The sequence below is a fragment of the Pituophis catenifer genome, unplaced genomic scaffold (assembly GCF_029215685.1).
Source record: "Pituophis catenifer annectens isolate HBS135680 unplaced genomic scaffold, rPitCat1.0.hap2 SCAF_16, whole genome shotgun sequence".
Taxonomy (NCBI): domain Eukaryota; kingdom Metazoa; phylum Chordata; class Lepidosauria; order Squamata; family Colubridae; genus Pituophis; species Pituophis catenifer.
In genome coordinates this window covers 4,731,730-4,759,255 of record NW_027256896.1, presented here as the reverse complement: position 1 = coordinate 4,759,255, position 27,526 = coordinate 4,731,730, and the positions used below count along the sequence as shown (strand labels likewise).

At 43.8% G+C, this 27,526-nt stretch overlaps 1 protein-coding gene across 1 annotated transcript in view; it reads right to left on the bottom strand.

The window, feature by feature from the left end:
• LMF1 (lipase maturation factor 1) overlaps positions 1 to 27,526 on the bottom strand; it is a 149,170-nt gene that overhangs the window by 49,229 nt on the left and 72,415 nt on the right. Inside the window, exon 6 of the mRNA XM_070955091.1 lies at positions 4,231 to 4,398. Coding sequence (XP_070811192.1) covers positions 4,231 to 4,398 — 168 coding nt within the window. The remainder of the gene's footprint in view (positions 1 to 4,230; positions 4,399 to 27,526) is intronic.

Genomic DNA, 27,526 nt, shown 5'->3' with positions numbered 1-27,526 from the left:
TTAAAACATAAATTAAGAGTAGAAGCAGAGGAGAAGAGGGCCTTACACCAGAAGCGAATGAAATGTTTCATTCCCCTGCCGTCCCCTTGACTTCTGCCCAATGCAACACCCTTCTTGGCAAACTGGCGAGGGAGTTGCACTCACACAATACAACTTGGGTTCGCCTGGATTCTGCCCCATGGCAAAGGGCATGCGGGGAGGAGATGGCTCCTGGAGGAAAGCTCTAGAAGTAAGCTCACAAAGACCTCTTTTACTCAATGGGACTTCTTCTTCTTGTGCCCTATCCATCATCGGACATTGGCCATCATGCTGGCGATCCTATTTTTATCAACAGCCGCACGAAAAAGTGCTGCTGAGTTTTGTCCAAACCATGGATAAAAGAGCTGGGGAAGCTTCTTGGATGAGAAGCGAAACGTCATTAAAGAAAAACTAGAAAGTCCATTTGCCTCTTGAAAAGGAAATGACAGGGGAAAAAATTGCTAGGAAACCTGAACTATTTTTATTGGGAATTATAAAAGAGAAGATTAGGAAAGAAATTTATTACCTTATACTTCACATAATTACGGCTGCCAGAATTTCATTTGCACAAAATTGGAAACACAGATTTGCTCCATCAAATGATCATAAAAAAGGTGCTAGAATGTGCAGAAGCAGATAAATTAACAATGGAACTAAAAGACCGAGAGGAAACAATTTATTATGAGACATGGAATAGATGGTATAACTGGTTGGAGAAAGAATCCAAAATTAATGTATAAATGTATAAACGTAAGAGAAGATATTCAGGGGTGAAATGCTCCCGGTTCGGACTGGATCGCCTAATCTGGTAGCGATGGAGGTGGGTGGTTCGGAGAACCGATAGCAAAAATCCCTGTGCCCCCACCCCATGCCCAGCTGAGTCGCGCGATCATCAGAAGCTGTTTTTTTTACTTTTAAAAGCATTTTTTCTACCACCTCTTCGGCCAAAAAATGCTTTTAAAAGTAAAAAAAAAAAGCCTCTGATGATCGCGCGGCTCCACTGGGATCATCAAAGGCTTTTAAAAGAAAAAAAAACCGTTTTTTCTTTTAAATGCCTCTGACAATCCAAGCTGAGTTGCCTGATTGGCAGAGGCTTTTAAAAAAACCTCTGCTGATCAGGCAACTCAGCTGGGATTGTTAGAGCCTTTTGAAAGCATTTTTTTACAACCTCTTTGCTGAAGAGGTTGTAGAAAAAATGGTTTTAAAAGTTTAAAAAAAAAATTGGCCACGCCCACCCAGTCACATTACCCCACCACCACCAAGCCACGCCCACAGAACCGGTAGCAACAAATTTTAGATTTCACCACTGAAGATATTAGAGAGGAGCGAAATAGTTATTGTGTAATAGATAGGTATAAATTGTAGTGAATATAGAAATTAGTAAGTAATATATAAAATGTATGTGTATATAGTTGGTTAAAAGATAAAATAGATATTATCAAAGATACCGGTATCGGAAAGCTGTAAAAATGTAACAATGGTTGTTAAAGATGTAAATGTGGAATAAAAATTATTTTCATAAAAAAGAAAAAACACTTTTGGGACAGCCATGACCTGGATGACTGAGAATCTCCGTAGACATTTGCCTAATAAATACCTTACAAATCAAGTGGAATATTAACATTAAACTCCATCGCGCCACCCCTCCCCCGGAGCTGAGGTTCTGCCAATAAAAGTCATGGTGAATGAAATAAAGAACAGTAAATAATCAATAAACAGAAGTGTTTATCCTCCAACTGCCAAAGAGCAACACTGGGACTAATTCTTCTTCATTAAGACTCCTTTGGGAAAGAAAGTCAGTGACTAATTGCTGTCCAGCCATTAAATGTTAATTAAAGAGCAATAAGAGGAATCTATTTAGTGGCAGGCCATTACGAACTGCTACTGAAGACAATTTCTCTTTTCAGAGCCGAGCAGATCCTGGATTGTAACTTAGGAAACACCGTAGATGTGTAAACATCCATTTTCAACAAAGAGAAGTCCTGCTTTTGAGCCTCAGAGATTTGGGTTGGTTTGTTCTTAAAACCTTTATTGGCCGATTATTCCCCAGATGGTTTTGCCACGGGCTCCCCATGGAACCACAGCTCAGTAACTTAGGGACGTGCATGTCATATGAAAACCCAAACTGCATTTTGAAAAACAGCATCAGCCAGTGAAAATTCGGTTAGAGGAAGGATCAAAACGGTAGCGAGGTTTCTACGCCCATGACTTCGGTTATGTTATCACAGGTTTTCTCCTTCGCTCAAGGGGGAACAAAAAAAGCACAAAAGGATAAGTTAGAAGCGTAGAATTGTTGGCCGAGGTTGGTTGCTTGCAGATGTTTCATTATCCAACTAGAGCAGGGGTCTCCAACCTTGGCCACTTTAAGGCTTGTGGACTTCAAGTCCCAGAGTTCAACTCCCAGATCTCTGGGAGTTGAAGTCCACAAGCCTTAAAGTGGCCAAAGTTGGAGACCCCTGAACTAGAGAACATCAACTAGCTAACATCGATGTCTGATTCTTGACTAAAGGAATCCGGCTTGTTTTGGCGAGATACCCAGAGGTTTCTGTCTGCGCATGGGACAAACCAAATCGCAGCCCCTCAATCTGCATGATTCCACCACATCAGATTGTCACAATAAGATCACTTTCAAGAGCTTTTTATGAATTAGCAGCGTAAGGTAGATCAAAAAGCCTCCCCTATCCCTTTTGGGGAGGAGTTGTCAAGAGTTCCAAGTAACATACCCATAGCAAACAAAACTCTGAGGCAGGCAATTTCCTCAAAGAATAGGTTTATGGGATATGTCATATTGGCACAGGCTGGTGGAAAACTGACTCTGAATATTCCCGCGGTTTTCCACCTAATTAAAAGTGAAAGTTTGTCACTTTCTCAAAAAAAAAAAAAAATCAGTGACATGGTCCAAACAGGATACTGTCCAGTTGCTAGGTGACCCCAGTTCCCTCCTTTCGAGCACCTGCAGGAATGTTCTTGGTTCCCACGAGAAAGTATTTTGTTTTGGCTACAACTATCCCAACTATAAAAAGGGAAGCGATGGCTCAGGGGCTAAGATGCTGAGCTAGTCGATTGAAAGGTCGGCAGTTCAGCGGTTCGAATCCCTAGTGTTACGTAACGGGGTGAGCACCCGTTCCTTGTCCCAGCTTCTGCCAACCTAGCAGTTCGAAAGCACGTAAAAAATGCAAGTAGAAAAATAGGGACCACCTTTGGTGGGAAGGGAACAGCGTTCCGTGCGCCTTTGGCATTGAGTCATGCCGGCCACATGACCATGGAGACGTCTTCGGGCAGCGCTGGCTCTTCGGCTTGGAAATGGAGATGAGCACCGCCCCCTAGAGTCGGGAACGACTAGCACATATGTTCGAGGGGAACCTTTACCTTTACCTTTATCCCAACTATCTTTATTCCCCCCTCCCTATCCCTCTTCTCTGGTGTGTCAGCACTGAAATTTCAAAATGGCCTCAGTCAGGCCAGCTTCAGGGTTGACAAGGAGGCTTGCTTGCCAGGGGCCTCTGTGGCTGGATCAAATTAAAGCTGGGTGCTGTGACTGCATCATCATTTGGCTATCCTGTCCATCAATCAAGTATCATTTCTGGACCTGACACATACCAAGAGAATCTGCAACCCAACATTTGTTACCTTTTGATTCACACATGTTAAGCCAGACTTATCAAGAAAAAAATCCAGGAGGTAAATTTCAGAATGTAGTAAAACTTTTTTAACTTTACTACAGGTTTTTGGTGTACAGGTAATCCTCGACTTACCACAGTTCGTTTAGTGACTGTTCGACGTTACAACGGCACTGAATAAAGTGACTTATGACCATTTTTCATACTTATGACCGTTGAAACATCCCCATGACAAATTCATCAAAATTCAGATGCTTGGGACATGTGATCATCTTTTGAGACTTTCTGACAAGCAAAGTCAATGAGAGAGCCACTTAACAACCAAGTTACTAACTTAACAACAACTGCAGTGATTCACTCAATAAATGTGGCAAGGAAAGTCGTAAAATGGGCCAAAACTCACTTAACAAATGTCTCACTTAGCGACATAAATTCCAGGCTCCATTGTGGTCGTAATCTAGGACTACCCGTTATTTAGCAGATGGGGCAACCAAGCTTTCTTTTTAGAATCCAGAAAAAGGTTAAATCCAAACCTATGATGAAAGCTGAAGATCTGAAGAGCCCAAAGCAAGGAGCCTTCCTATGCTCTCACCTGGAAGAGGATCTGAAGAACGCCGTGGGCCATGCACATGCGCCGCCCCAGGAAGACGAAGAAGGGCACAACCAGCTCAATGAAATGATTGAAGAGGGTCTCAAATGCATGGAACCACCAAGGCGTCCGATGCATGAAATAGGCCACAGGATTGGGAACAGGCTGGGTCTGGAAGAGAGAAAACAGGAAGTTAGCAATAGCACTAGCACTTAGACTTCTATACCACTTCACAGTGCTTTACAGCCGTCTCTAAGCAGTTTACAGAGTCAGCCTTTCCCCCCCCCCCCCAATAATCTGGGTCCTCATTTTACCCACCTTGGAAGGATGGAAGGCTGAGTCAACCTTGAACTGATCAGGATCAAACTGCTGGCGGTCAGCAGAGTTAGTCTGCAATACTGCATTCTAACCACTGGAAGGGGAAGGAAGGAAGGAAGGAAGGAAGGAAGGAAGGAAGGAAGGAAGGAAGGAAGGAAGGAAGGGCAATAGCACTTAGACTTAACCGCTTCACAGTGCTTTACAGCCCTCTCTAAGCGGTTTACAGACTCAGCATTTTGTCCCCAACAATTTACCCACCAGTCAGGATCGAACTGCTGGCAATGGGCAGTCAGCCTGGAATACTGCATTCTAACCACTGAATAACCACGGAGAGACAGAGAGAGAGAGATAGGGAGGTAGGGAGATAGGTAAGATAGATAGACAGATAAGATAGATCGAGAGATGATAGATCAGTGTTTCTCAACCTTGGTAGCTTGAAGATGGGTGGACTTCAACTCCCAGAATCCCCCAGCCAGCGCTGCTGGCTGGGGGATTCTAGGAGTTGAAGTCCACCCATCTTCAAGCTTCCAAGGTTGAGAAACACTGTGATAGATAAAGAGATGCTAGAGAGATAAATAGCAATAGTACTGAGACTTATATAGCACTTCATAGTGCTTTTACAGCTCTCTTTAAGTGGTTTATAGAGTCAGCCTCTTGCCCCCAACAATCTGGGTCCTCATTTGACCCACCTCTGAAGGATGGAGGGCTGAGTCAGCCTTTAAAAGTCTTGCTTAGCAACATCAATTTTGGGCTCGATTATGGTCCTAAATCGACAAAGAAACAGAGAGACAAGCAGCAGAGAAACCGGGAGCCAAATAACAAAGGCTGAGGCTGTAGGCAATTTTAGCGCATCGAACACAAATTATACTTCTAAACTTTTTTTCCAATCTTCTGACAGCGAAGCAAAAGTAGGTTGAAAAGACCAATGATAATTGGAAGAGACGCAACACATCTTTAAACGGTTTGCAGCAGAAAGGGGGGGGGAAAGAAAAGCAGAAACAACGCGAGGGAAGAGCGTGCGCAAGAGGAACGGCTTCCCCTCCCTCTCCCGAACACTGGAACTAATGCAGCGCCTTTATTAGCATAGCTGGAATTAATCATCTTGTTGCTTTCTATTGGTTTTGGGCTGGATGGAATTCCCTCGGGACAAAAGACCGCATCCTTCCTTCCGCTGACAGAGGGGCAGGACGGAACAAGCTGAAGGGTCAGGGAGCACTGCCGAGGCCCTGCACTCGGGGTCAGGGACAGGGGCTGCCGGCCCCCCACTCCCAGCCCTGACGGGGACTGGTTTGAGTTAGCCTCTGAGGGCGGCTGGGCCAAAGTGTGTGTGTGAGAGGGAGAGGGGTGGGGAGAGAGAGAAAGAGAGAAAGTGAGAGAAAGAAAGAAAAAAAGAAGAGAGAGAGAGAGAAAGTGAGAGAGGGAGGGAGGGAGAGAGAAAGAGAAAATGAGAAAGAGAGAGAGAGAGAGAGAGAGAAAGAGAAAGTGAGAGAAAGAAAGAAAGAAAGAAAGAAAGAAAGAAAGAAAGAAAGAAAGAAAGAAAGAAAGAAAGAAAGAAAGAAAAGGAGGGAGGGAGGGGGAGGGAGAGCAAGAGAGAAAAATGAGAAAGATAGAAAGAGAGAGAGAGAGAAAGAGAAAGAAAGAAAAAAAGAAAAGAGAGAGAGAAAGAGAGAGAGGGAGGGAGAGAGAGAGACAAAGTGAGAGAAAGTGAGAGAAAGAAAGAAAGAAAGGGAGGGAGGGAGAGAGGGAGGGAGAGCAAGAGAGAAAAATGAGAAAGAGAGAAAGAGAGAGAGAGAGAAAGAGAGAGAAAGAAAGAAAGAAAGAAGAGAGAGAGAGAAAGAGAGAGGGAGGGAGAAAGAGAGACAAAGTGAGAGAAAGTGAGAGAAAGAAAGAAAAAGAGAAAGGGAGGGAGGGAGGGAGAGCGAGAGAAAAATGAGAAAGAGAGAAAGAGAGAGAGAGAGAGAAAGAGAGAGTGAGAAAAAGAAAGAAAAAAGAAAAAAGAAAGAGAGCAAGAGAGCAAGAGAAAATGAGAAAGAGAGAGAGAGAGAGAGATGGGGAAAGGGAGAGAGAGGGAGGGAGGGAGGGGGAGAGGGGGAGAGAGAGAAAGAGAGAGAGAGAGAGAAAGACAAAATATGTGGGCTTGGTGCTGCTTTACTCAAAGCACAGAAAGGATACACAGAAGATGCACCCAACCAATAAGGAGAAAATACATTCTAAATTACCCGGAGCTCAGCCAATGTGTTTCTTTCTCTTCCCAAATCGCTTGTGTTTTTGCTCTAACGTGACAGCCCCTCAAGTAGTAGAAGATAATTGTCACCCCTAATCCTACTCTTTGTTAGACTAGACATAACCTAGTTCTGTCAACTGTTCCTCATACCATTTAGTCGCCAGCCCAGAGTCTTAGCATCTTCTTTGGTCAAGGCCAAAACTGAAGACGGTATTCCAAGCATGGTCTTACCGAAGAAGCACAAAGCAGCCTTAAGACTTCACATGATCTTGATCGAGGGGTGAAATGCTACCGGTTCGCTCCGGTTCAGGAAAACCGGTAGTAAAAAAAAAGCTACCGGTTCCTCTGAACCGGTATTTTCAACGATCAGATGTGCAGTAGGGTTTAGCTTTGCTAGAAAGGAGGACAGCTGATCCTCCCCCCTCGCTTCTACTTACCTTCCCAAGCCTCCTTTTGGTGCGCACTGCCCATGCTGCGTGCATTTAGCACATGGCATGAAGGCGTGGCCAGCGAACCGGTAGCAAACCGGTTTGGATTTTACCACTGTGTTGACGCTATCCCTCTGTTGACTGGCCTTGTTGGCAGCTGCCGCACACTGCTGGCCTGTACTTAAGTGATGGTCCACTAGGACACCTCTTAAGCTATTATAGGATAGAATAACCGAGTTGGAAGGGACCTTGGAGGTCTTCTAGTCCAACCCCCTGCTTAGGAAACCCTACACCACTTCAGACAAATGGTTATCCAACATCTTCTTAAAAACTTCCGGTGTTGGAGCATTCACAACTTCTGGAGGCAAGTTGGTCCACTGATTAATTGTTCTCATTGTCAGGAAATTTCTCCTTAGTTCTAGGTTGTTTCTCTCCTTGATGAGTTTCCACCCGTTGCTTCTTGTCCTGCCCTCAGGTGCTTTGGAGAATAGCTTGACTGCCTCTTCTTTGGGGCAGCCCCTGAGATATTGGAACACTGCTATCCTGTCACTCCTGGTCCTTCTTTTCATTAAACTAGACATACCCAGTTCCAGCAACTGTTTTTCATATGTTTTAGCCTCCAGTCCCCTAATCCTCTTTGAAGGATAGTGGGGAAGGAATCTGCAAGGAATACAAATCCTTGCATTCCCCACTATCCTGTCAGAACTTTGTTTTTGGAAGACGTTTTGCTTCTCATCCAAGAAGCTTCTTTAGCTCTGACAGGATAGTGGGGAATGGAAGGATTTTTATTCCATGCAGATTCCTTCCCCACTATCTTCACTGTCAGAACTGAAGAAGTTTCTTGGATGAGAAGCAAAACGTCTTGAAAGAAGAAAAGCAAGAAAGTCCAGTTGCCTCCTGAAAAAGCACCTTTGGGACAACCATGACCTGGATGGTTGAGAATCTCTACAGACTTTTAACCATGTCTAATGCCACTGAAGTATTTGAGACAGCATATTTTACCATGCAAAAGGAATGTTAACATGCAATTTACCTTATTTGCAGTGATTTGCATCATTTACATACTGACATTGCACAAATGATGCCATTAATAGAAATGATACAAATTTGTAACTTAATTTAAGAATATTCCCCTGTTGTGTCTATTAAATCAAGATTTCCCTGTGTCTGGACTGAACCTTAATGGAGTAATTGAGGGTGTTTCAGCCAGCATGACTCAGTCCATGCTGGAACTAAAAGAATTACCAACAACATGGAACCACTTGGAAGATCTTGGTAACTGAGAGAGCCTCCCCCCAATTCTTCCCACACCACAGACTGATTTTCTTGCAGTGCCCCATGATGGGCCTCCCCAGTGTTCCCCCCTTATCGGGAAGATTTCAGAGGGCGCTGCAATATGGCTCCCATTAAGCCTTGAATGTCAAGAAAACCATACACACGATTAGCATCTAGATCAAGTAGGAGCTATAGAAAACAGTGTTCCCACAGTCCCAGATGTTGCCAAAACAGGAACAGCAGTGTTTCCCATGGCTCATTCTCTTCCCCATATGCAGTGGTGAAAGATAGGTGGGTGGGAGGGAAGGGGGGCAAGGGTACTCTGGAGTGGAGTGGAGTGGAGTGGAGTGGAGTGGAGTGGAGTGGAATGGAATGGAATGGAATGGAATGGAATGGAATGGAATGGAATGGAATGGAATGGAATGGAATAGAATAGAATAGAATAGAATAGAATAGAATAGAATAGAATAGAATAGAATAGAATAGAATAGAATAGAATGCAATGCAATGCAATGCAATGCAATGCAATGCAATGCAATGCAATGCAATGCAATGCAATGCAATAGTGGCGTGGAGTGGAGCGGAGCAGAGCGGAGCGGAGCGGAGCGGAGCGGAGCGGAGCGGAACGGAACGGAACGGAACGGAACAGAACAGAACAGAATAGAATGCAATGCAATGCAATGCAATGCAACGCAATAGTGGCGTGGAGTGGAGTGGAGTGGAGTGGAGTGGAGTGGAATGGAATAGAATAGAATAGAATAGAATAGAATAGAATAGAATAGAATAGAATAGAATAGAATAGAATAGAATAGAATAGAATAGAATAGAATGCAATGCAATGCAATGCAACGCAATAGTGGCGTGGAGTGGAGTGGAGTGGAGTGGAGTGGAGTGGAGTGGAGTGGAGTGGAGTGGAGTGGAATAGAATAGAATAGAATAGAATAGAATAGAATAGAATAGAATAGAATAGAATAGAATAGAATAGAATAGAATAGAATAGAATGCAATGCAATGCAATGCAATAGTGGCGTGGCGTGGAGCGGAGCGGAACGGAACGGAACGGAACGGAACGGAACGGAACGGAACAGAACAGAATGCAATGCAATGCAATGCAATGCAATGCAATGCAATGCAATGCAATGCAATGCAATGCAATAGTGGCGTGGAGTGGAGTGGAGTGGAGCGGAGCAGAGCGGAGCGGAACGGAACGGAACGGAACGGAACGGAACAGAACAGAACAGAACAGAACAGAATAGAATGCAATGCAATGCAATGCAATGCAATGCAATAGTGGCGTGGAGTGGAGTGGAGTGGAGTGGAGTGGAGTGGAATGGAATGGAATGGAATGGAATGGAATGGAATGGAATGGAATAGAATAGAATAGAATAGAATAGAATAGAATAGAATAGAATAGAATAGAATAGAATAGAATAGAATAGAACAGAATAGAATAGAATAGAATAGAACAGAATAGAACGTGCATTTAAAATAGTGATGATACCTCGAGTTTAAAATCATGAACAATAAGTACATCTTTACTGGATAATTTTACTGTACGCTCACTTGATTTTGAATATGGGAATGTGCTTGAATGTCATCAAAGTTTCATACAATCTGAAGGTTGTACAGAATCTGAATTACTTCCCTACTTCTATGACAAGCTCATGAACAGAGCATAGCTACCTCCAAAACCTTGGGTGTAGATCCTACGTCCCCATCCCAACCTAAAAGGATAACAAAACAACCTAAAAGGATCACTTTGATTCCACAGCCATAATTAAATTCCACTGTGGCCAGGATTGAATTTGCATCCTAGCCAATTTCTATAAATTGTTTTATGAGCATGTATGTTTGTGATTGTGAGAGACATTTAAGACACATGGACAGACAGGACAGGGAGCAAAATCTATCCCGCTATCCCTTTTTTCCCTACCCTCCTTCATTATTTTCCTCCAACAAAAATTAAAAGTAATCGAAAAGTGGCCCCCTTCTTTGTTGTCTAACTCCAATCTGCCATCACTTTATAGGTGGATCCACAGCTACCATAATAGCAATAGCATTTAGGCTTACATACCGCTTCACAGTGCTTTACAGCCCTCTCTAAGCGGTTTACAGAGTCAGCCTCTTGCCCCCAACAATCTTTGTCCTCATTTTACCTACCTCGGAAGGATGGAAGGCTGAGTCAACTTTGAGTTGGTCAGAATCGAACTCCTGACAGCGAGATGGATTAGACTGCAATACTGCATTCTAACCACTGCACAGCATAGAACGGAGGGAGGGAGGGAGGGAGGGAAGGAAGGAAGGAAGGAAGGAAGGAAGGAAGGAAGGAAGGAAGGAAGGAAGGAAGGGACATGGCACTTAGATTTATACACTGCTTCACAGTGCTTTGCAGCCCTCTCTAAGTGGTTTACAGAGTCAGTCTATTGTCCGCAACCATCTGGGTCCTCATTTTACTGACCTCGGAAGGATGGAAGGCTCAGTCAACCCTGAGCTGGTCAGGATCGAACTCCTGGCAGTAGGCAGAGTCAGCCTGCAATACGGCCTTCCAACCACTGCGCCACCACGGCTCATCTAATGGCCAAGAAGTGACTCCCACCCAGATCCTTCTGTTGTTGGGTTCACTTCCCCTGTTCCTCTGACAAGGTGGAAAGGAAACTGAACCTGTTGCGTTACGTAACACCCTATTTCAGGGGTGGGCAAATGTGGCTCTTTTACAACCTGTGGACTTCAACTCCCAGAATTCCTGAGACAGGCTGTCTCAGGAATTCTGGGAGTTGAAGTCCACAGGTTGTAAAAGAGCCACATTTGCCCACCCCTGCTTTATTTCAATTCAAAGAGAGTGGATGCTGGACAATTTTTCCTCCTTCCTGGAGATACTCTGTTGGTTTCCAATCAGATGAGTTCTAATACAGGGGTCTCCAACCTTGGCAACTTTAAGACTTGTGAACTTCAACTCCCAGAATTCCTCAGCCAGCTTTGCTTGCTGGCTGAGGAATTCTGGGAGTTGAAGTCCACAAGTCTTAAAGTTGCCAAGGTTGGAGACCCCTGTTCTAATATATCCTAATTTTGCTTGCCACTTTAGTGTTTTTGTTCATTTTTAGTGCTATGTATTGTTTTCTGCAGCATTGTGCATGGTTGATGATTTTTGTTGCGTTGCCCAAAATCATACGATTTGATCTGGGCATAAAAATGCTCTATAATATCATTATTTTTCAACCTCAGCAACTTGAAGATGTGTCAGCCGTGCTGGCTGGGGAATTCTAGGGGTTGAAGTCCACACTTCTCCACGATGTCGAGGTTGAGAAACACTGCTCCAAATAAATACATAAACATCACTGGCATAGAAGGATGGCTGAAGTATGCCATGTTTATGCCAGTCGCGACCCATCTCCCACCAGCTCTTGACTGCCTTCCCAACGTGTTCCATGCCATCTTCCCACTCAATTTATTGACACAGTTAGTACAGAAAAAGCTTTGGCAGCCCTTGCTTTGAACAGAGAAACGGCCTTACAAATATCACCTATTTATTCTGGGCATTCCTGGGGGAAGCAGTTCTAAAATTACACCAGGAACCATGGATCCTTTCAGGCTATTTATTTATTCAGAATCCTTGCAAAACATTGAAGTGTTGGCTATAGCTCTGAGATGTTATGACTCCCTGTTCTGCTGTGATCCCCTCCTAGCTTCAACCCATTAACTAACACACCCCAAATTACAGTCGGGGGGGGGGGTTGTCTGTCAATTAATAGGCACCTCAAAGATCTAGGTCTATCTATCGCAGCACCATTGGGAGTGTCCTGACACACGGCATTCTTGCATGGTATGGGAGCAGCTCTGTAGCGGACAAAAAAGCTCTACAGAGAACCATTAAAACTGCCCAGAATATCATCGGGCTCCAGCTACCAGCCCTGGACGACATCTTCGAATCTCGCTGTTTGAGAAAGTTGCATAACATTCTCAGAGACTCTTCCCATCCTGCTTATAATCTTTTTGGACTGTTGCCTTCTGGCAGAAGATACAGAACAATGAAAACTCGGACCACACATTTTCTGAATAGTTTTTATCCCAGAGCTATGATTGCAGTGATTGCACTCAACAATGAACTAAAGGGCCACCATCAGTGAGCTGTTGGACAGTATTACTTGGTCTGTTGTGTGGATGTTTGGGTGGTTTAGGGGTGGGGAATTTGTGGTGGGTGGGAATGTATTTGGGGATTGTTATGTGTGTTGGACCTGGTCTTTGGGTGTTAACTGAATTTCGTTGTATGGGTATACTGTGTATACACGTACAATGACAGTAAAGTTATTTATTTATTTATTTAGGTGTCCTGGTGGACCACCGCTTGAATCTGAGCCAGCAGTGTGCTGCTGCGGTCAAAATAGTCAACTCACTCCTGGGTTGCATCAACAGAGCGATAGCATTAATGTCATGGGTTTCAGCTTTGGAAGCCATATTAACACCGGAAGCTTCCACGCTGCCACCTTCTCGCTCTAGGGAAAATAGGAGGGGGGGATCTAATAGAGGGTTTGTAGTTAGACATAATAGCATTCTTCCCTTCGGTCAAGGTCATGGTGTTCCTGCATCTGGAGGAGGACTGGTTGCAGTGATGGCTCAAGTTGGGACGGATGGTGATTGGGCCATGTGATGGACTGATGAGTGCAGGGGGCTGGATTTGGGATTTTGATTTATTGAGGGAAAACCTGGAACTCTCAGATTCGGGTTTTCCTAGATGTGCCAGTATACCTACAAAAAATAAATGGAAACTTTGAGAAAATGCCTGTCTCGGAGTTTTTGATTGGAGTTGGGTTGTTCTGGAATGCTGACATTGGGATTTTGTTGTTAGTTGCGAAGTCGTGTCCGACCCATCGCGACCCCATGGACAACATTCCTCCAGGCCTTCCTGTCCTCTACCATCCTCTGGAGTCCATTTTTCATGCCGACTGCTTCAGTGACTCCATCCAGCCACTTCGTTCTCTGTCGTCCCCTTCTTCTTTTGCCCTCCATCATTCTCTGTCGTCCCCTTCTTCTTTTGCCCTCAATCGTTCCCAGCATTAGGCTCTTCTCCAGGGAGTCCTTCCTTCTCATTAGGTGGCCATAGTATTTGAGTTTCCTCTTCAGGATCTGGCCTTCTAAAGAGCAGTCAGGGTTGATCTCCTCTAGAACTGACTGGTTGGATCGTCTTGCAGTCCAAGGGACTCGCAGGAGTCTTCTCCAGCACCAGAGTTCAAAGGCCTGTCATGGTATAGTACCACCCAATTCCACCCTGATGAGGCCACATTTGGGATACTGCATCCAATTCTGGTCACAACAACACAAGAAAGATGAGGAGATCCTAGAAAGAGTACTAAGAGAAGAACAACTAAAATGATATGGGGTCTGCAGGATACATTGTACAAGGAACAGTTAAGGGAACAGGTATGCTTAGCTTGGTGGAGAGAAAACTGAGGGGAGACATGATAGACGTCTTCCAATAGTTGAAGGGCTGCCACATGGAAGAGATGGTTGATTTATTCTCCATAGAGATGGAATAGCCTCTATCCTGGGGAATAGTCTCCTATCCCCCGAGGATAGGACAAGCAGTAATGAGTGGAAGCTCATCAGAGGGAGATCCAATCTGGAAATAAGGAGAACTTTCCTGACAGTGAGACTGACTAAGCAAAGGAACGTCTTTCCTCACAGACTTATGGATGTTCCATTGCGGAGGCTTTCAAGGTAAGTTTGGACAACCATTTTTTTCAGAAGGTGTAGGAACTCCGGTCTTGGGCAGGGGGTTCATCTAGAAGACCTTCAAGATCCCTTCCAACCCTATGATTCTATGATTCTACAGGGATGACTCCATTTTGCCAAGGTTTTGGGAGGACAAAGCATGGCAAAAGAAAGGCCACCCCATTGAAATATCCTCCCAACATCTGTTCTGGAGGCAAATAAAAAAGAGTTTCCTCCCAACTACAACTAGATCTACATTGGAAGGACCCACTGAACCTCTGGCCCAAGTTGTGCCTTCAATAAGGACACAAGGGTTCACATTCTAAACTCCCTATTTGGCGAAGTTATTTTAGGTGGGCCTACCCAAGTAGTGAGGGATGCGGTGGCTTAGTGGCTAAGGCACTGAGCTTGTCAATAGAAAGGTCGGCAGTTCAGCGGTTCGAATCCCTAGTGCTGCGTAACGGGGTGAGCTCCCGTTCCTTGTCCCAGCTTCTGCCAACCTAGCAGTTCGAAAGCATGTAAAAAATGCAAGTAGAAAAATAAGAGCCACGTTTGGTGGGAAGGAAACAGCGTTCCATGCACCTTTGGCGTTGAGTCATGCCGGCCACATGACCACGGAGACGTCTTCAGACAGCGCTGGCTCTTCGGCTTTGTAATGGAGATGAGCACCGCCCCCTAGAGTCGGGAACGACTAGAATGTATGTGCGAGGGGAACCTTTACCTTTACCTTTATCGAAGTAGTACAGTATATTTCCTTGAATGTGGCAAAATCTGGTCATATTGTCTACAAAACTCATTGTGTGCCTTGATGGCCTCAATGCTGCAGTTATGTTTCTATTTTATTTATGTGAAACAAAAAGATTTTGTTTTGTTGACTTGCAGAATTCTGTTCAGTGAAAGGTACTAAGCCAAGAAACTACAGAAAAGGGAGCCCCAAAATCTTCTGCAACTGTCAGAATCTATGGCACGGCCAGGAGTATTTATCATTTGTCCCCTATTTTGGTCACCACACTACAAAAACGATGTTGAGACTCTAGAAAGAGTGCAGAGAAAAGCAACCAGGATGATTAGGGGACTGGAGGTTAAAACATACGATGAACGGTTGCAGGAACTGGGCATGGCTAATCCAGTGAAGAGAAGGACCAGGGGAGACAGGATAGCAGTCTTCCAATATTTGAGGGGCTGACCCAGAGAGGAAGGGGGTCAAGCTGTTTTCCAAAGCACCCGAAGGCCAGACAAGGAATCATGGATGGAAACTGAGCAAGGAGAGATTCAACCTGGAAATAAGGAGGAATTTCTTGACAGTGAGAACAATCAACCCATGGAACAGAAGTTGCCTTCAGAAGTTGTGAGAGCTTCATCGCTGGAAGCTTTCAAGAAGAGACTGGACTGCTATATGTCAAAAATTGTGTAGGATCTGCTTGGGCAGGAGGTTGGACTAGATGACCTACAAGATCAACTCTGTTAATCTGTATCTGTATCTATTTTCAATGCTTCCACTCTAATATTAATACAAAAAAAAAAAAGGAAAAAGACATTTTGTGGTTCATCTGGAACAAAATAGCGATCAATCTAGGAGCAAGAGAACAGATCCAGTTCCCTTCACAGGGTTTTCCCCAGCCACTTTCAAAATCCGCCGGACAACCGTTTTCTCTCACTCTGAATTATTTTTTAACAGCTATAAACAAGATGCATGGAAAAAAACAGCCAAAGAATAACAGGGCCAAATATATATATATATATATATTTATATATCAAGGGGATTTATTTAAGGGAAGCTAACGGCTCGTGCCTCTGTTTACACTGCAGCAATTTGGGATCTGGATAATTTTCCCGCAGGAGTTCAGTCAAGAGATGGAGGAACAGCAGGTTCGTTCATAAAAGTTGTGTTTCACAAAGAGCAAATTGTACCGTTAGGAACTTGCTACCTTGTTCAACGCTGGATTCCCTGATCTGGAACACTGCTTAATTTTAAAGTCAACTTGCAAATGAAAGAAGCGGGCTGGGCTTGGCTGAGACAGGGAGCCGAATTAAAAACAAACACTAATTTTAAAGAGGCTTTTCATTCAAATCTAAGGTCATCTTTTTCAAATAAGGCCATTCCAATGGCTGCTGTTATATAAGCAAAGATTTTTTCAATGGAGTTGCTACCCATTTGTAATGTTCACGGGTTGGTTTTAATTTCAGAATTCTCGATACAGCAACACATGTTTTAAAAACCTAGATAAGTCTGTATGAACAGAGCTTGTCTTCGCGTATTTTAGCATACTCAGTGACTATGCAACATTGAAGGGGACTGGAAGACAAAACGAGGAAGAATGAAATGAAGCACCCGCAAAGAACAGGCGCTGCATTCAACTGCAAGATTTTTCTGGAATTCAAAGATGATTAGGAGGCTGGAGACAAGGAATAATGGATGGAAACTGAGCAAGGAGAGATTCAACCTGGAAATAAGGAGGAATTTCCTGACAGTGAGAACAATCAACCCGTAGAACAGAAGTTGCCTTTGAAAGTTGTGGGAGCTTCATCATCACTGGAGGCTTTCAAGAAGAGACTGGACTGCCATCTGTCAGAAATGGTGTAGAGTCCCCTGTTTGGGTGGGGGATTGGACTAGATGACCTACAAGGTCCCTTCCAACTCTGTCAATCTGTTAAAAAAAACTTTGCTAAGCTTCGCTAACAAGATCATTTATGTTAGTGGCCACTCTGATTTTTTACTGTCCTTCCAACCGTCCTACAAGGAATTTCTACGCATTACCCGTGTCTAAGAAAATCAGCTTTTTTACAAGCTTAGACTTATAACCTATTAAATACTTTGGCCTTTGTGAGTTTTCATTGAAGGCCATTAAAGCAGGGGTCCCCAATCTCTGGTCCACAACATGTCAGAAACCGGGCCACGCAAACAAATAAAGCCCCATCCTGTTGTGGCCCGCCAGCGGCCTGTGCGGATCGTGGCTAATCCCGACGAAGAGGAGGCTGGTGTGGTGTTGCGCCAGCAGCCTGCGCAGCCAGTGCTCGCGTCGGACAGCGAGGAGGCTGAAGAGGATGTGGTGCCAGAGACAGAGACTCAGCCAGGGCCTTCAGAACCTCCAGAGGCTCCTTCCAGTGGAGAGAGCGAAGTGGAGGAGCCTCTTCTCAATGCTCGAGCATGCAGGGCTGCCAAGAGGCAGGAGTGGCTACTCAGGAGGAGGAGTTCTACTCAAGAGTAGGGCTTGAGGATAATTGTCCACTCCCTTAGCCTATTTAAGCCACACACAGCTAGTGCTTTCTTGCTGGGAACAACTCGTATTTATTATCAGAGTATTTTGGTTTATAGTATCTTGTTTTCTGGGCTGGTTGCCAACCTTTGCCAGTCTTGTTTATTCTTGCTACTTAATAAATTTGATAAGGACTGTTGATGTGTGTCAATATCCTCGGAAATCCGGAGCTGGGGCAGAACACATCCATGGGATGGAGGCAGCATGTGAAACCAGGGCCCCCCGGTGCCTGGTGCCCAAAAGCTTGGGGGGGTCTCTGCATTAAAGAAGAGTACAGGTAGCCGTTGACTTATGACTACAGTTGAGTCCAAAATTTCTGTTGCTAAGAGAATTTTGCCCTATTTTATGACATTTTTTGCCGCATTTCTTGTTAAGTGAATCACTGCAGATGTTAAATTAGTAAAATGGTTGTTAAGTGAATCTGATTGTCAGAAGGTTGCAAAAAAGTGATCACATGACCCCGGGATATTGCAATCATCATAAATAAGAGTCAATTTCCAAGAGACTGAATTTTGATCACGTGACTAACGAGGATGCTACAATGGTTGTAAGAGTGAAAAAATGATCGTACTGTAAGTCACTTTTTTCAGGGCTGTTGTAACTTTGGTCACTAAACAAACTGTTGTTAAGTCAAAGACTGGGTTAGGAAGGTGATGTAAGAACCACTGGCCCTTGTAAGACAGTGTAACCGAGCAAAACAAAATAACGACGAAAGAGCAAGTTTCAAATCATAAAAGAATGATTCACAAAATCCGAGGATCAAAACATTTGGCTGTTAAAATCTTGAACTTGTTTCAATGGTTGTTCTGTATCACAGAAGCTGGAAGGCCATCCAGCTGGACGGGTAGCAAGAATATAATTACCAGGCCCAATTGTATATTTCCCCAAGAAATTTCATGTCATGCTGCATAAGCCGAGTTATATTTTCCGGGTCCAATTTCCATAAATCAGCATGTTGCATAATTCTCATTCTTCCCCAACTGTTTGCAGGTAATGGCCTTTTTTTTTCTCAGGAGGCTGGCCTGGAGACAAATGACTTTCTGAACCTCCATCAGGGGTGGAGCAAGGGGTTCTCTGCCCGGTTGCTGGGTGGGTATGGCCATGGTGGGTATGGCCTAGTCGGCCTCCTGAACCACAATGGGGGGGGCATTTTTTTGCCCTCCCCAGGCTCCCGAGGCTTTTCTTGAGCCTCCAGGAGGGCAAAAACAGCCTCCCCAGGCTCTGGAGGCCCTCTGGAGGCCAGAAACATTCCTGAACTTCCGGTAGGCCCGTTTTTTGCCCTCCCCGAGCCTCTGCATATGCCCTGCACTTACCTGCATCCAAAACGGGCCCCGTGGGGACTCCTGGGAGGGGTGGGGCGGGGCCAGCCAGGAGTAGGATTTGGGGGTTCTCCGAACTGCACAGAATCTTAGCTAGAGGTTCTCCCAAACCCCTGTGAACCCCCAGCAGCCCACCCCTGCTCCTTGCCCTGACAGGCTCTTTATTAAAATACCACCTCAGTTCCTGTCTGATTTATAATTAAACCAAGGGCAAAATGTAAAACTGCAAAATGAGCCTCTCAGGAAGTTCAAACAGTGCAAAGTTGAGTTTGCAATTAAAAGAAATACAGGCAATCCTCAACTTATAACAGTTTGCTTAGTGACCGTTTGAAGTTAACCACAGCAGTGAAAAAAGTGACTTACGACCGTTTTTCATACTTTATGACCATTGTAGCATCCCCAGGGTCACGTGATCCAAATTCAGAGGCTTGGCCACTGACCCATATTTATGACGGTTGCAGCGTCCCAGGGGTTACGTGATCCGTTTTTTTGCAACCTTCTGACAAGCAAAGTCAATGAGGTAGCCAGATTCACTTAACAACTGTGTTACTCATTTAACAACTGCAGCGGTTCACTTAAAAATCTTGGCAAGAAAAGTCGTAAAATGGGGCAAAACTCCCTTAACACATTTCTCACTTAGCAACATAAATTTTGGGCTCAGTTGTGGTCATGAGTCGAGAACTATCTGTCGTTTAGTGCAGGGAAATCTTTGGTATTCAAAATGTCTTGAAAATAAGTGGCAATGTAGGAATTCAGAAGGGCTCGTAATGCGATCTGGTCTCGGAACTGAAATGCACGCAGCTCAGATTTTCATGATTATTAACGGGAAGTGACTGCAGTTAAATTCTTTAAACTGTCCAGAAGCTGTTGTGGCCCGGCAGCGGCCTGTGCGGATTGTTGCTGATCCCGATGACGAGGAGGCTGGTGTAGTGCTGCGCCAGCAGCCTGTGCAGCTGGCGCTTGAGTCGGACAGCGAGGAGGCTGAGAAGATGTGGTGCCAGAGGCAGGGATTCAGTCAGGGCCTTCAGAAAACTCCAGAGGCCCCTTTAAGTGAAGAGGATGAAGAGGAGGAGCCCTTTCCCAATGCACAGGCACGCAGAGCTGCCAAAAGGCAGGAGTGGTTCCTCAGGAGGAGGTCTCCTCGAGAGTAAGGCTTGGGGCTAATTGGCCATGCCCTTAGCCTATTTAAGAAAGTACACAGCTGGTAACAAGCTGCAGGAAACAACTTTAGTTCGCCAACCATCGTGTTGGGATGTCTCTGCAACCTTGCTTCTGGGCTTTCTGCCAACTCCAGTAAAACTCTGACTATCTTATCTGTGGAATTCTGGCAGGCTGTTAAGAACGCTTATTAACAGCCGGTATTTGCTAAAACTGCGTTATTTGAGTAAACTAAGTTTTGTTCAGAGTTTGTGTGTGCTCTGTTCTTTGGGATCCATAGCTGGGGCAGAACAGAAGCACTGAAGGTAGCAAGGAAGAAAAAAATGACTTTGTCATCCTTCGGAGAACATAGAAGGGCCGTCTTGTGTTTTTGCGAGATCGCACTTCATCCTACAGGCGTGGCTGGGAGTTGCGCAACTTGTCATTAACTGGCCAAAAAGTTAGAAGGTAATAAAACGGCTGCTGTTTCTTTTTCTCAAATTTAGAACTTGCCACATAACACCCGTTGAGGAGACCTTTCTCCTCCCTAAAGACTGCGTGAAGCATTTCCTTGCCACACAAGAGGAAAATAAACAGTCAGGCATGTGCTTTTTTTAAACACATACACACACACAAACAAACACCACACACACATAACTGCTTGCAGAAAATGTTTGCACTGAACACCCACCAGGCGCTGGAGAATATTTTAAACCTGTTGATAAACTTGCATGTGCCAGCAAAGCAGAGGTAGTTTAAAACAATTTATTTTCTTTCTTTCTTTTTCTCTTTCTTTTTCTCTTTCTTTCCTTTCTCTCCCTCCCTTTTTTCTTTCTTTTTCTTTTTTCTTTCTTTCTTTTTCTTTCTCTCTCTCTCTCCCTCTTTTTCTTTTCTTTTTCTTTCTTTCTTTTCCCTTCCTCCCTCTTTCTCTCCCTTTCTTTTCTTTCTTTCTCTCCCTCTTTCTTTCTCTCCCTTTTTCTTTCTTTCTTTCTTTCTCTCCCTTTTTTTTCTCTTTTTTTCTTTCTTCCTCTCCCTTTTTCTTTCTTTCTTTTTCTCCCTCTTTTTCTTTCTCTTTCTTTTTTTCTTTCTCTCCCTCTTTTTCTTTTCTTTTCTTTCTTTCTTTCTTTCTCTTCCTCTTGTTCTTTCTTTCTTCCTCACCCTCTTTTTCTTTCTTTCCCTCTCTTTCTTTCTTTCTTTTCCTTTCTTTCTTTCTTCCTCTCCCTTTTTCTTTCTTTTTCTCCCTCTTTCTTTCTTTCTTTCTTTCTTTCTTTCTTTCTTTCACAATCTTTTGAAAGCAAAAGGACTGCATTGGTTAAGTTGAGGTTGAAGAATGTACCAGAATTCCCTCCCCCCATCCCGGGTTCTCCAGTTTAGACCACCAAATAAATTGGGCAGCAACACAACTTCAAGATGCTGGGAGTTTGACCCATTTAAAAGAAAAATAAACAAACACAGAAGACTGAAAGATCTTTATTCAAAGGCATCTATACATATGTGGATGGAAAAAAAATTCAAAACTGTCTGTTTCAACAGAGGGCTATTGAAATATTTTTGGACTACAACTCCCATCCCTTACAGTACAGGTAGTCCTCAACTTACAACAATTCATTTAGTGACTGTTCAAAGTTACAACGGCACTGAAAAAAGTGACTTCTGACCATTTTTCACACTTACCACCAAGGGGTGGGTTCTACTTACCTTTACTACTGGTTCGCAACCAGAGGGGCTATTCACCATCCACCTGTGCCTTTACTCCTGAGTCGGCCCCTGTTCCTTAGCTGTTTCCTTCTCCTGGCAGCTCTGAGCATGCGCAAATCGGGAACAGGCTCCAGCTATTCTTCAGCCCCACTGATGTCCGACTCTGAAGACAGCTGATAACTGTCGGACGGCCTTGGCCCCATCTCTGCCTCCGACGCAGAGCACTCCTCAGAGCCTTCCCCAGACTCCAGAACTGGCCCATGTTCCTCCCCAACCTCTTCACTGTCTGAGGCTGCCTCCAGCTCTGCTGGCAGCTGGCAGGCCACAACAGCTCTGAGGAGATGGGTGGCACATAAATTTAATAAGCAAACAAAGATTCCGCCAAGAAGTTCCATACCATCTTCTCGATTGAAATAAAGAACAGCACGGGATGGCTTGGAATCAGTCATTCTTTCTTTGCATCGGCCAGTCTGATCCACTGTATGTGGTCGTTATCAGTCGGGGAAAAGTTTCTGAGAAACTCACAAATCAAGTGATCTGCTTCTCTTCCACAACTGCCCAGCCTGTGCCCACTTCCATCCAGCAACCCACTGAAGGCAGTGTAGCTAGACTAGAGGCACAGAGGAATCCCTGCCATTATTTTAGGTTGTTAGCATTACAATACAATATTCTTTGTTGGCCAAGACACACAAGGAATTTGTCTCCGGTGCATAATTTTCAGTGTACATACAAACAACAAACAACAAAATAATAGAATCATAAGATACCACTAGGAGAAAGTAATAGGAAAGATGAGAAGGATAATAGCAATACAGCCCAACTACATGGGTGAAGTCGAGTCGAGTCGAGTCGAGTCGAATAGAATAGAATAGAACTGAACAGAATAACAGAGTTCAAAGGGACTCGTGGTGTGACCAGAACAATCTGGAACTGAACAAACTCAAAACCATAGACTTTAGGAGAAACCCTTCCATACTTCCACTTCTCACAATACTAGACAACACAATATCAACAGTAGAGACCTTCAAATTTCTAGGTTCTACCATATCGCTAGATCTAAAATGGACATCCAACATCAAAAACATCATCAAAAAATGTTCTTTCTGAACCAACTCAGAAAGCTCAAACTGTCCAAAGAACTGCTGATCCAGTTCTACAGAGGAATTATTGAGTCTGTAATCTGCACCTCTATAACTGTCTGGTTTGGCTCTGCAACCCAAAAGACAGACACAGACTTCAGAGGATAATTAGAACTGCAGAGAAAACAATGGCTACCAACCTGCCTTCCATTGAGGACCTGTATACTGCACGAGTCAAAAAGAGGGCTGTGAAAATATTTACACACCCCTCACATCCTGGACATAAACTGTTTCAACTCCTACCCTCAAAACGACGCTATAGAGCACTGCACATCAGAACAACTAGACACAAGGACAGTTTCCCGAATGCCATCACTCTGATAAACAAATAATTCCCTCAACACCGTCAAACTATTCACTAAGTCTGCATTACTATTAGTCTTCTCATTGTTCCTATCACCCATCTCCTCCCACTTATGACTCTATGACTGTAAGTGTTGCTGTATCCTTACGATTTATATTGATATTGTTTCCTGATTGCTTATTTATTCCCTGTGACTATCATTAAGTGTTGTACCTTATGATTCTTGATGAACGTATCTTTTCTTTTATGTACACTGAGAGCGTATGCACCAAGACAAATTCCTTGTGTGTCCAATCACACCTGGCCAATAAAAAATTCTATTCTATTCTATTCTATTCTATTCTATTCTATTCTATTCTATTCTATTCTAGTCTAGTCTAGTCTAGTCTAGTCTAGTCTAGTCTAGTCTAGTCTAGTCTAGTCTAGTCTAGTCTAAACCCAGCTCAAGCAGGAGACCCAATACCATTTCTGACTGATAGCTTTCCAATCTCTTCTTGAAAGCCTCCAGTGATGAAATTCCCACAACTTCTGAAGGCAACTTCTGTTCCACTGGTTGATTGCTCTCACTGTCAGAAAATTTCTCCTTAATTCCAGATTGAATCTCTCCTTGTTCAGTTTCCATCCATGATTCCTTGTCTGGCCTTCAGGTGCTTTGGAAAACAGGTTGACCCCCCCCCCCTCTCTGTGGCAGCCCCTCAAATATTGGAAGACTGCTATCATGTTTCCCCTGGTCCTTCTCTTCACTAGACTAGCCATGCCCAGTTCCTGCAACTGTTCATTGTATGGTTAAGTTTCCAGTTCCCTAATCATCCTGGTTGCTCTCTGCACTTTTTCCAGAGTCTGCACATCTTTTTTATAGTGTGATGACCAAAACTGGATGTAATATTCTCGGTGTGGTCTTATTATGGCTTTATAGAGTGGTATTAGTACCTCACTTGATCTTGACTGTATCCCTCTGTTAATGCAATTTAGGATTGTATTGGCTTTTTTGTCCACTAAGACTCCAAGATCCCTCTTACAATTACTCTGGTTTCACCCAGTTCATATGTGTACATTTGGTTTTTCTTGTCTAAGTGTAAGACCTTACTTTTCTCTACATTAAATTTCATTTTGTTAGATAGTGTTCAAGTCTGTCAAGATCCATCTGGATCTTGAACCTATCATCTAGGGCAGTGATGGCTAACCTTTTTGCCATCGCGTGCCAAAAGTGGGGGCAGCGCTTCCCACCGGAAGTTGGCAAAGGGTCTGTTTCCGGCCTCCGGGGGGTGGGGAAGGCCGTTTTCGCCCTCCCCAGGCTCCTAGAGAAGCTCTGGAGCCTGAGGAGAGCAAAAAATGGGCCTTCCAGTCCCACTGGAAGTTGGCAAACGAGCCTCTCTAGGAGCCTGGGGAGGGTGAAAACAGCCTCCCCCCCCCCGAGGCCTTCTGGAGGCAGGAAACAGCCTGTTTCCCTATTTCTGGTGGGCCCAGAAGGCCTGAAAATCAGCTGATCTTGCGTGCCCACCGATATGGCTCCGTGTGCCACCTGTGGCACACATGCCATAGGTTCGCCATCACGGATCTAGGGCACAGGCTCCCAGAGACGTACTGGTTCTGCCCGTGTTTTGCTCAGCCCTTGGGGCTCTGCGAGTTCTCCTGGCAGCAGCTTTCCCTCTCCTCAATTTCATTTCTGCCAAATTAAAGCTAAGTGCTCGGTTCCCTAACCATGAATGTCATAATTAAGATAAACCAGAGACAAAAGGAGTTACCATCCAGGGCTGCCAAAACCAAAGTCACCACTGCTTAACTCAAAAGTGATTAACGGGGACTTTGATAAGAAGGAGCCCAGTTGCCTCCAGATGTTTCCAATAAATGCAACATTTCCCCTCTCCCCAGTTCAGGCTAATTAAAACCACCCCTTTTCCCATCCTGGCAGCAGTTTGAGAATTGCTGGTTGTCCTCACTTGTGGTTATTTCTTGGCTAGGAGGAATTGGGAACTCATAACTAGCAGTTCTGGTAACTATTGGATGAGGGTGGACTTTTATATAGGACACCCGTTTTTTTTTTTTTTTTTTGTTTGTTTGTTATTCATTGATTTGATGAAAAGGCATGGCCATTCCAAAAAAAAGTCAGTTCAAAAATAAGCACTCTGCAGGTTGCTGATACAGCCAGAAACTGGTCTTTGCTCGAAATGTGAACTATTTAAATCTGTTAAAACGCCAGTTAGGGCGGTACCGCCAGGAGTGAAATCCAGCAGATTCTGACAGGTTCTGGAGAACCGGTAGTGGAAATTTTGAACAGTTCGGAGAACCGGGAGCGGAAAGTTTGAGTAGTTCAGAGAACTGGCAAATACACCTCTGGCTGGCCCCCGAGTGGAGTGGGAATGGAGATTTTGCAATATCCTTCCCCCAGGAGTGGGGAGGGAATGTGGATTTTGCAGTATCCTTCCCCTGGAGTGGGGTGGGAATGGAGATTTTGCAATATCCTTCCCCCAGGAGTGGGGAGGGAATGGGGATTTTGCAGTATCCTTCCCCTGCCACACCCACCAAGCCACACCACGCCCACCAAGCCACGCCCACAGAACTGGTAGTAAAAAAATTTGGATTTCACCACTGGGTACCGCCCAACTTTAAGCTTACTTTAACCTCAATTATGATTCACCAAAAATTCCCCCCCCCCATAACCAGGTTGCTGGAGAAATACAAGCCACATGAATATCTAGAAACTGTGATTTCTAATTAGCCACAATTGTATTAAAATTGTATTAAAAAAGAGCCTTGGTAGTACAAGGGTTTAAAGCACCCTGTTATTAAGCTTATTAAGACCAGCTGCCTGCAATTACTGCAGGGTTCGAATCTCGCCAAGGCTCAAGGTTGACTCAGCCTTCCATCCTTTCTAAGGTAGGTGAAATGAGGACCCAGTTTGTGGGGGCAATAAGCTGACTTTGTATAAATATACAAAAGGATGAAGGCTATTGCTTAACACATTGTAAGCCGCCCTGAGTCTTCGGAGAAGGGTGGCATATAAATCAAATTAAAAAAAAAAAAAAATCCCATCTATGTTTTGTAGAAACAAGCCCGTACTGAAAAGAACAGGATTAATTTTGAAACCCAGCCTAAGCAGTGATTTACTTGTAATGTCAAAACTGCGCCAAGTACCATGTTTCCCCGAAAATAAAACCCTGTCTTATATTTTTTTGAACCTTGAAATAAGTGCTTGGCCTTATTGCCATGTGCTCAAAAGCCCGATTGGGCTTATTATCAGGGGAGGTCTTATTTTGGGGGAAACAGGGTAGTTTAGTTTTAATGAACAGCCAAATGATTGCAGTTACCTAATTTAAGTCTGTAATAATTATTATTATATAAAGAGAAAAGTTTGTTATATAATGAACTGTTTGATGGCAAACAGGTGGCAGTCCTTTCTTTACTGTTCTCTTTCCTCCTTCCTGTTTCCTGTTTCCAGGTATATAGTCTTTATCTTTATCGTCAATGGCATTAAAATCCCCCAGTAAACAGACATGTGGATAATCATATTCTATCAGTTTATTATAGAGACTTTGGAAAAAAAACCTTTCTGGTTCCCGTTAGGTGCATAGATACAAACCAATAAATATTTTTTCTGACAAATTTCTACTTCGATCATTAATAATCTCCCTTCTTTGTCTGCAAAGATTAGTCTGGAACTTAATATTTTTGATTTTGAACATAAATTGCTACGCCTCTTTTTTTTTGTTTTCGCCAACGATATATATAAATTACCCAATTTAGTACAATTCAATAAGTGTAAATGATCTCTTTTCACATGCACTTCCTGAAGACATATTATGTTCAGACCTGCTTTTACCAATTTGTTAAAGATCTTTTTTCTCTTATTCGGACCATTCAGCCCATTAATATTAACTGACCTCAAACGGATCTCCTCCCCCATCCTTTCTCCTTTCTGCTACCCCTACTTGCCCTCTACCTGGAGTTTCTTCCTTGTTTGTCTTGTTTCTCTCTGACTCAGTCCTTCGGCTCCTACCTCTACCTGTACCTGTCCTCTTCCTTTCTTTTTCCCACCTAACTGCTCTGATTCCCCTCTCTCTTCCTCCTCTAATAATTCTTCCCCACTCTTGCTCTCTGATTCTTCCCCCACATCCGATTCTAAGGAGTTAAGATGTCTACTAAGGAAATCTCTGGCATCTCTGAGATTGTTAATCCTCACCTTTTTATCTGCCCACGTAAATTGTAATCATTCAGGCAATAGCCATCTATAGAGCACTTTATGTTTTCTTAACTGGGCAGTTAGAAAGTGGTAATTTTGCTGCAGTTCCCGTACCCGTCTGGGGAGTTGTTTCAGAATTATTAACTGTCTGTCTTTAAATGTAATCTTTATATGGAAAAATATTTCTTTCTGGTAAGGTCTACACTAGATCCAAAACAATATTAATTTATTTGTTTATATAAAGTCCTCATGAGCAAACCTTATAAAAACAGTCTGTAGTAATCACAATATAGGATTAAATTCACTCTCTAAAA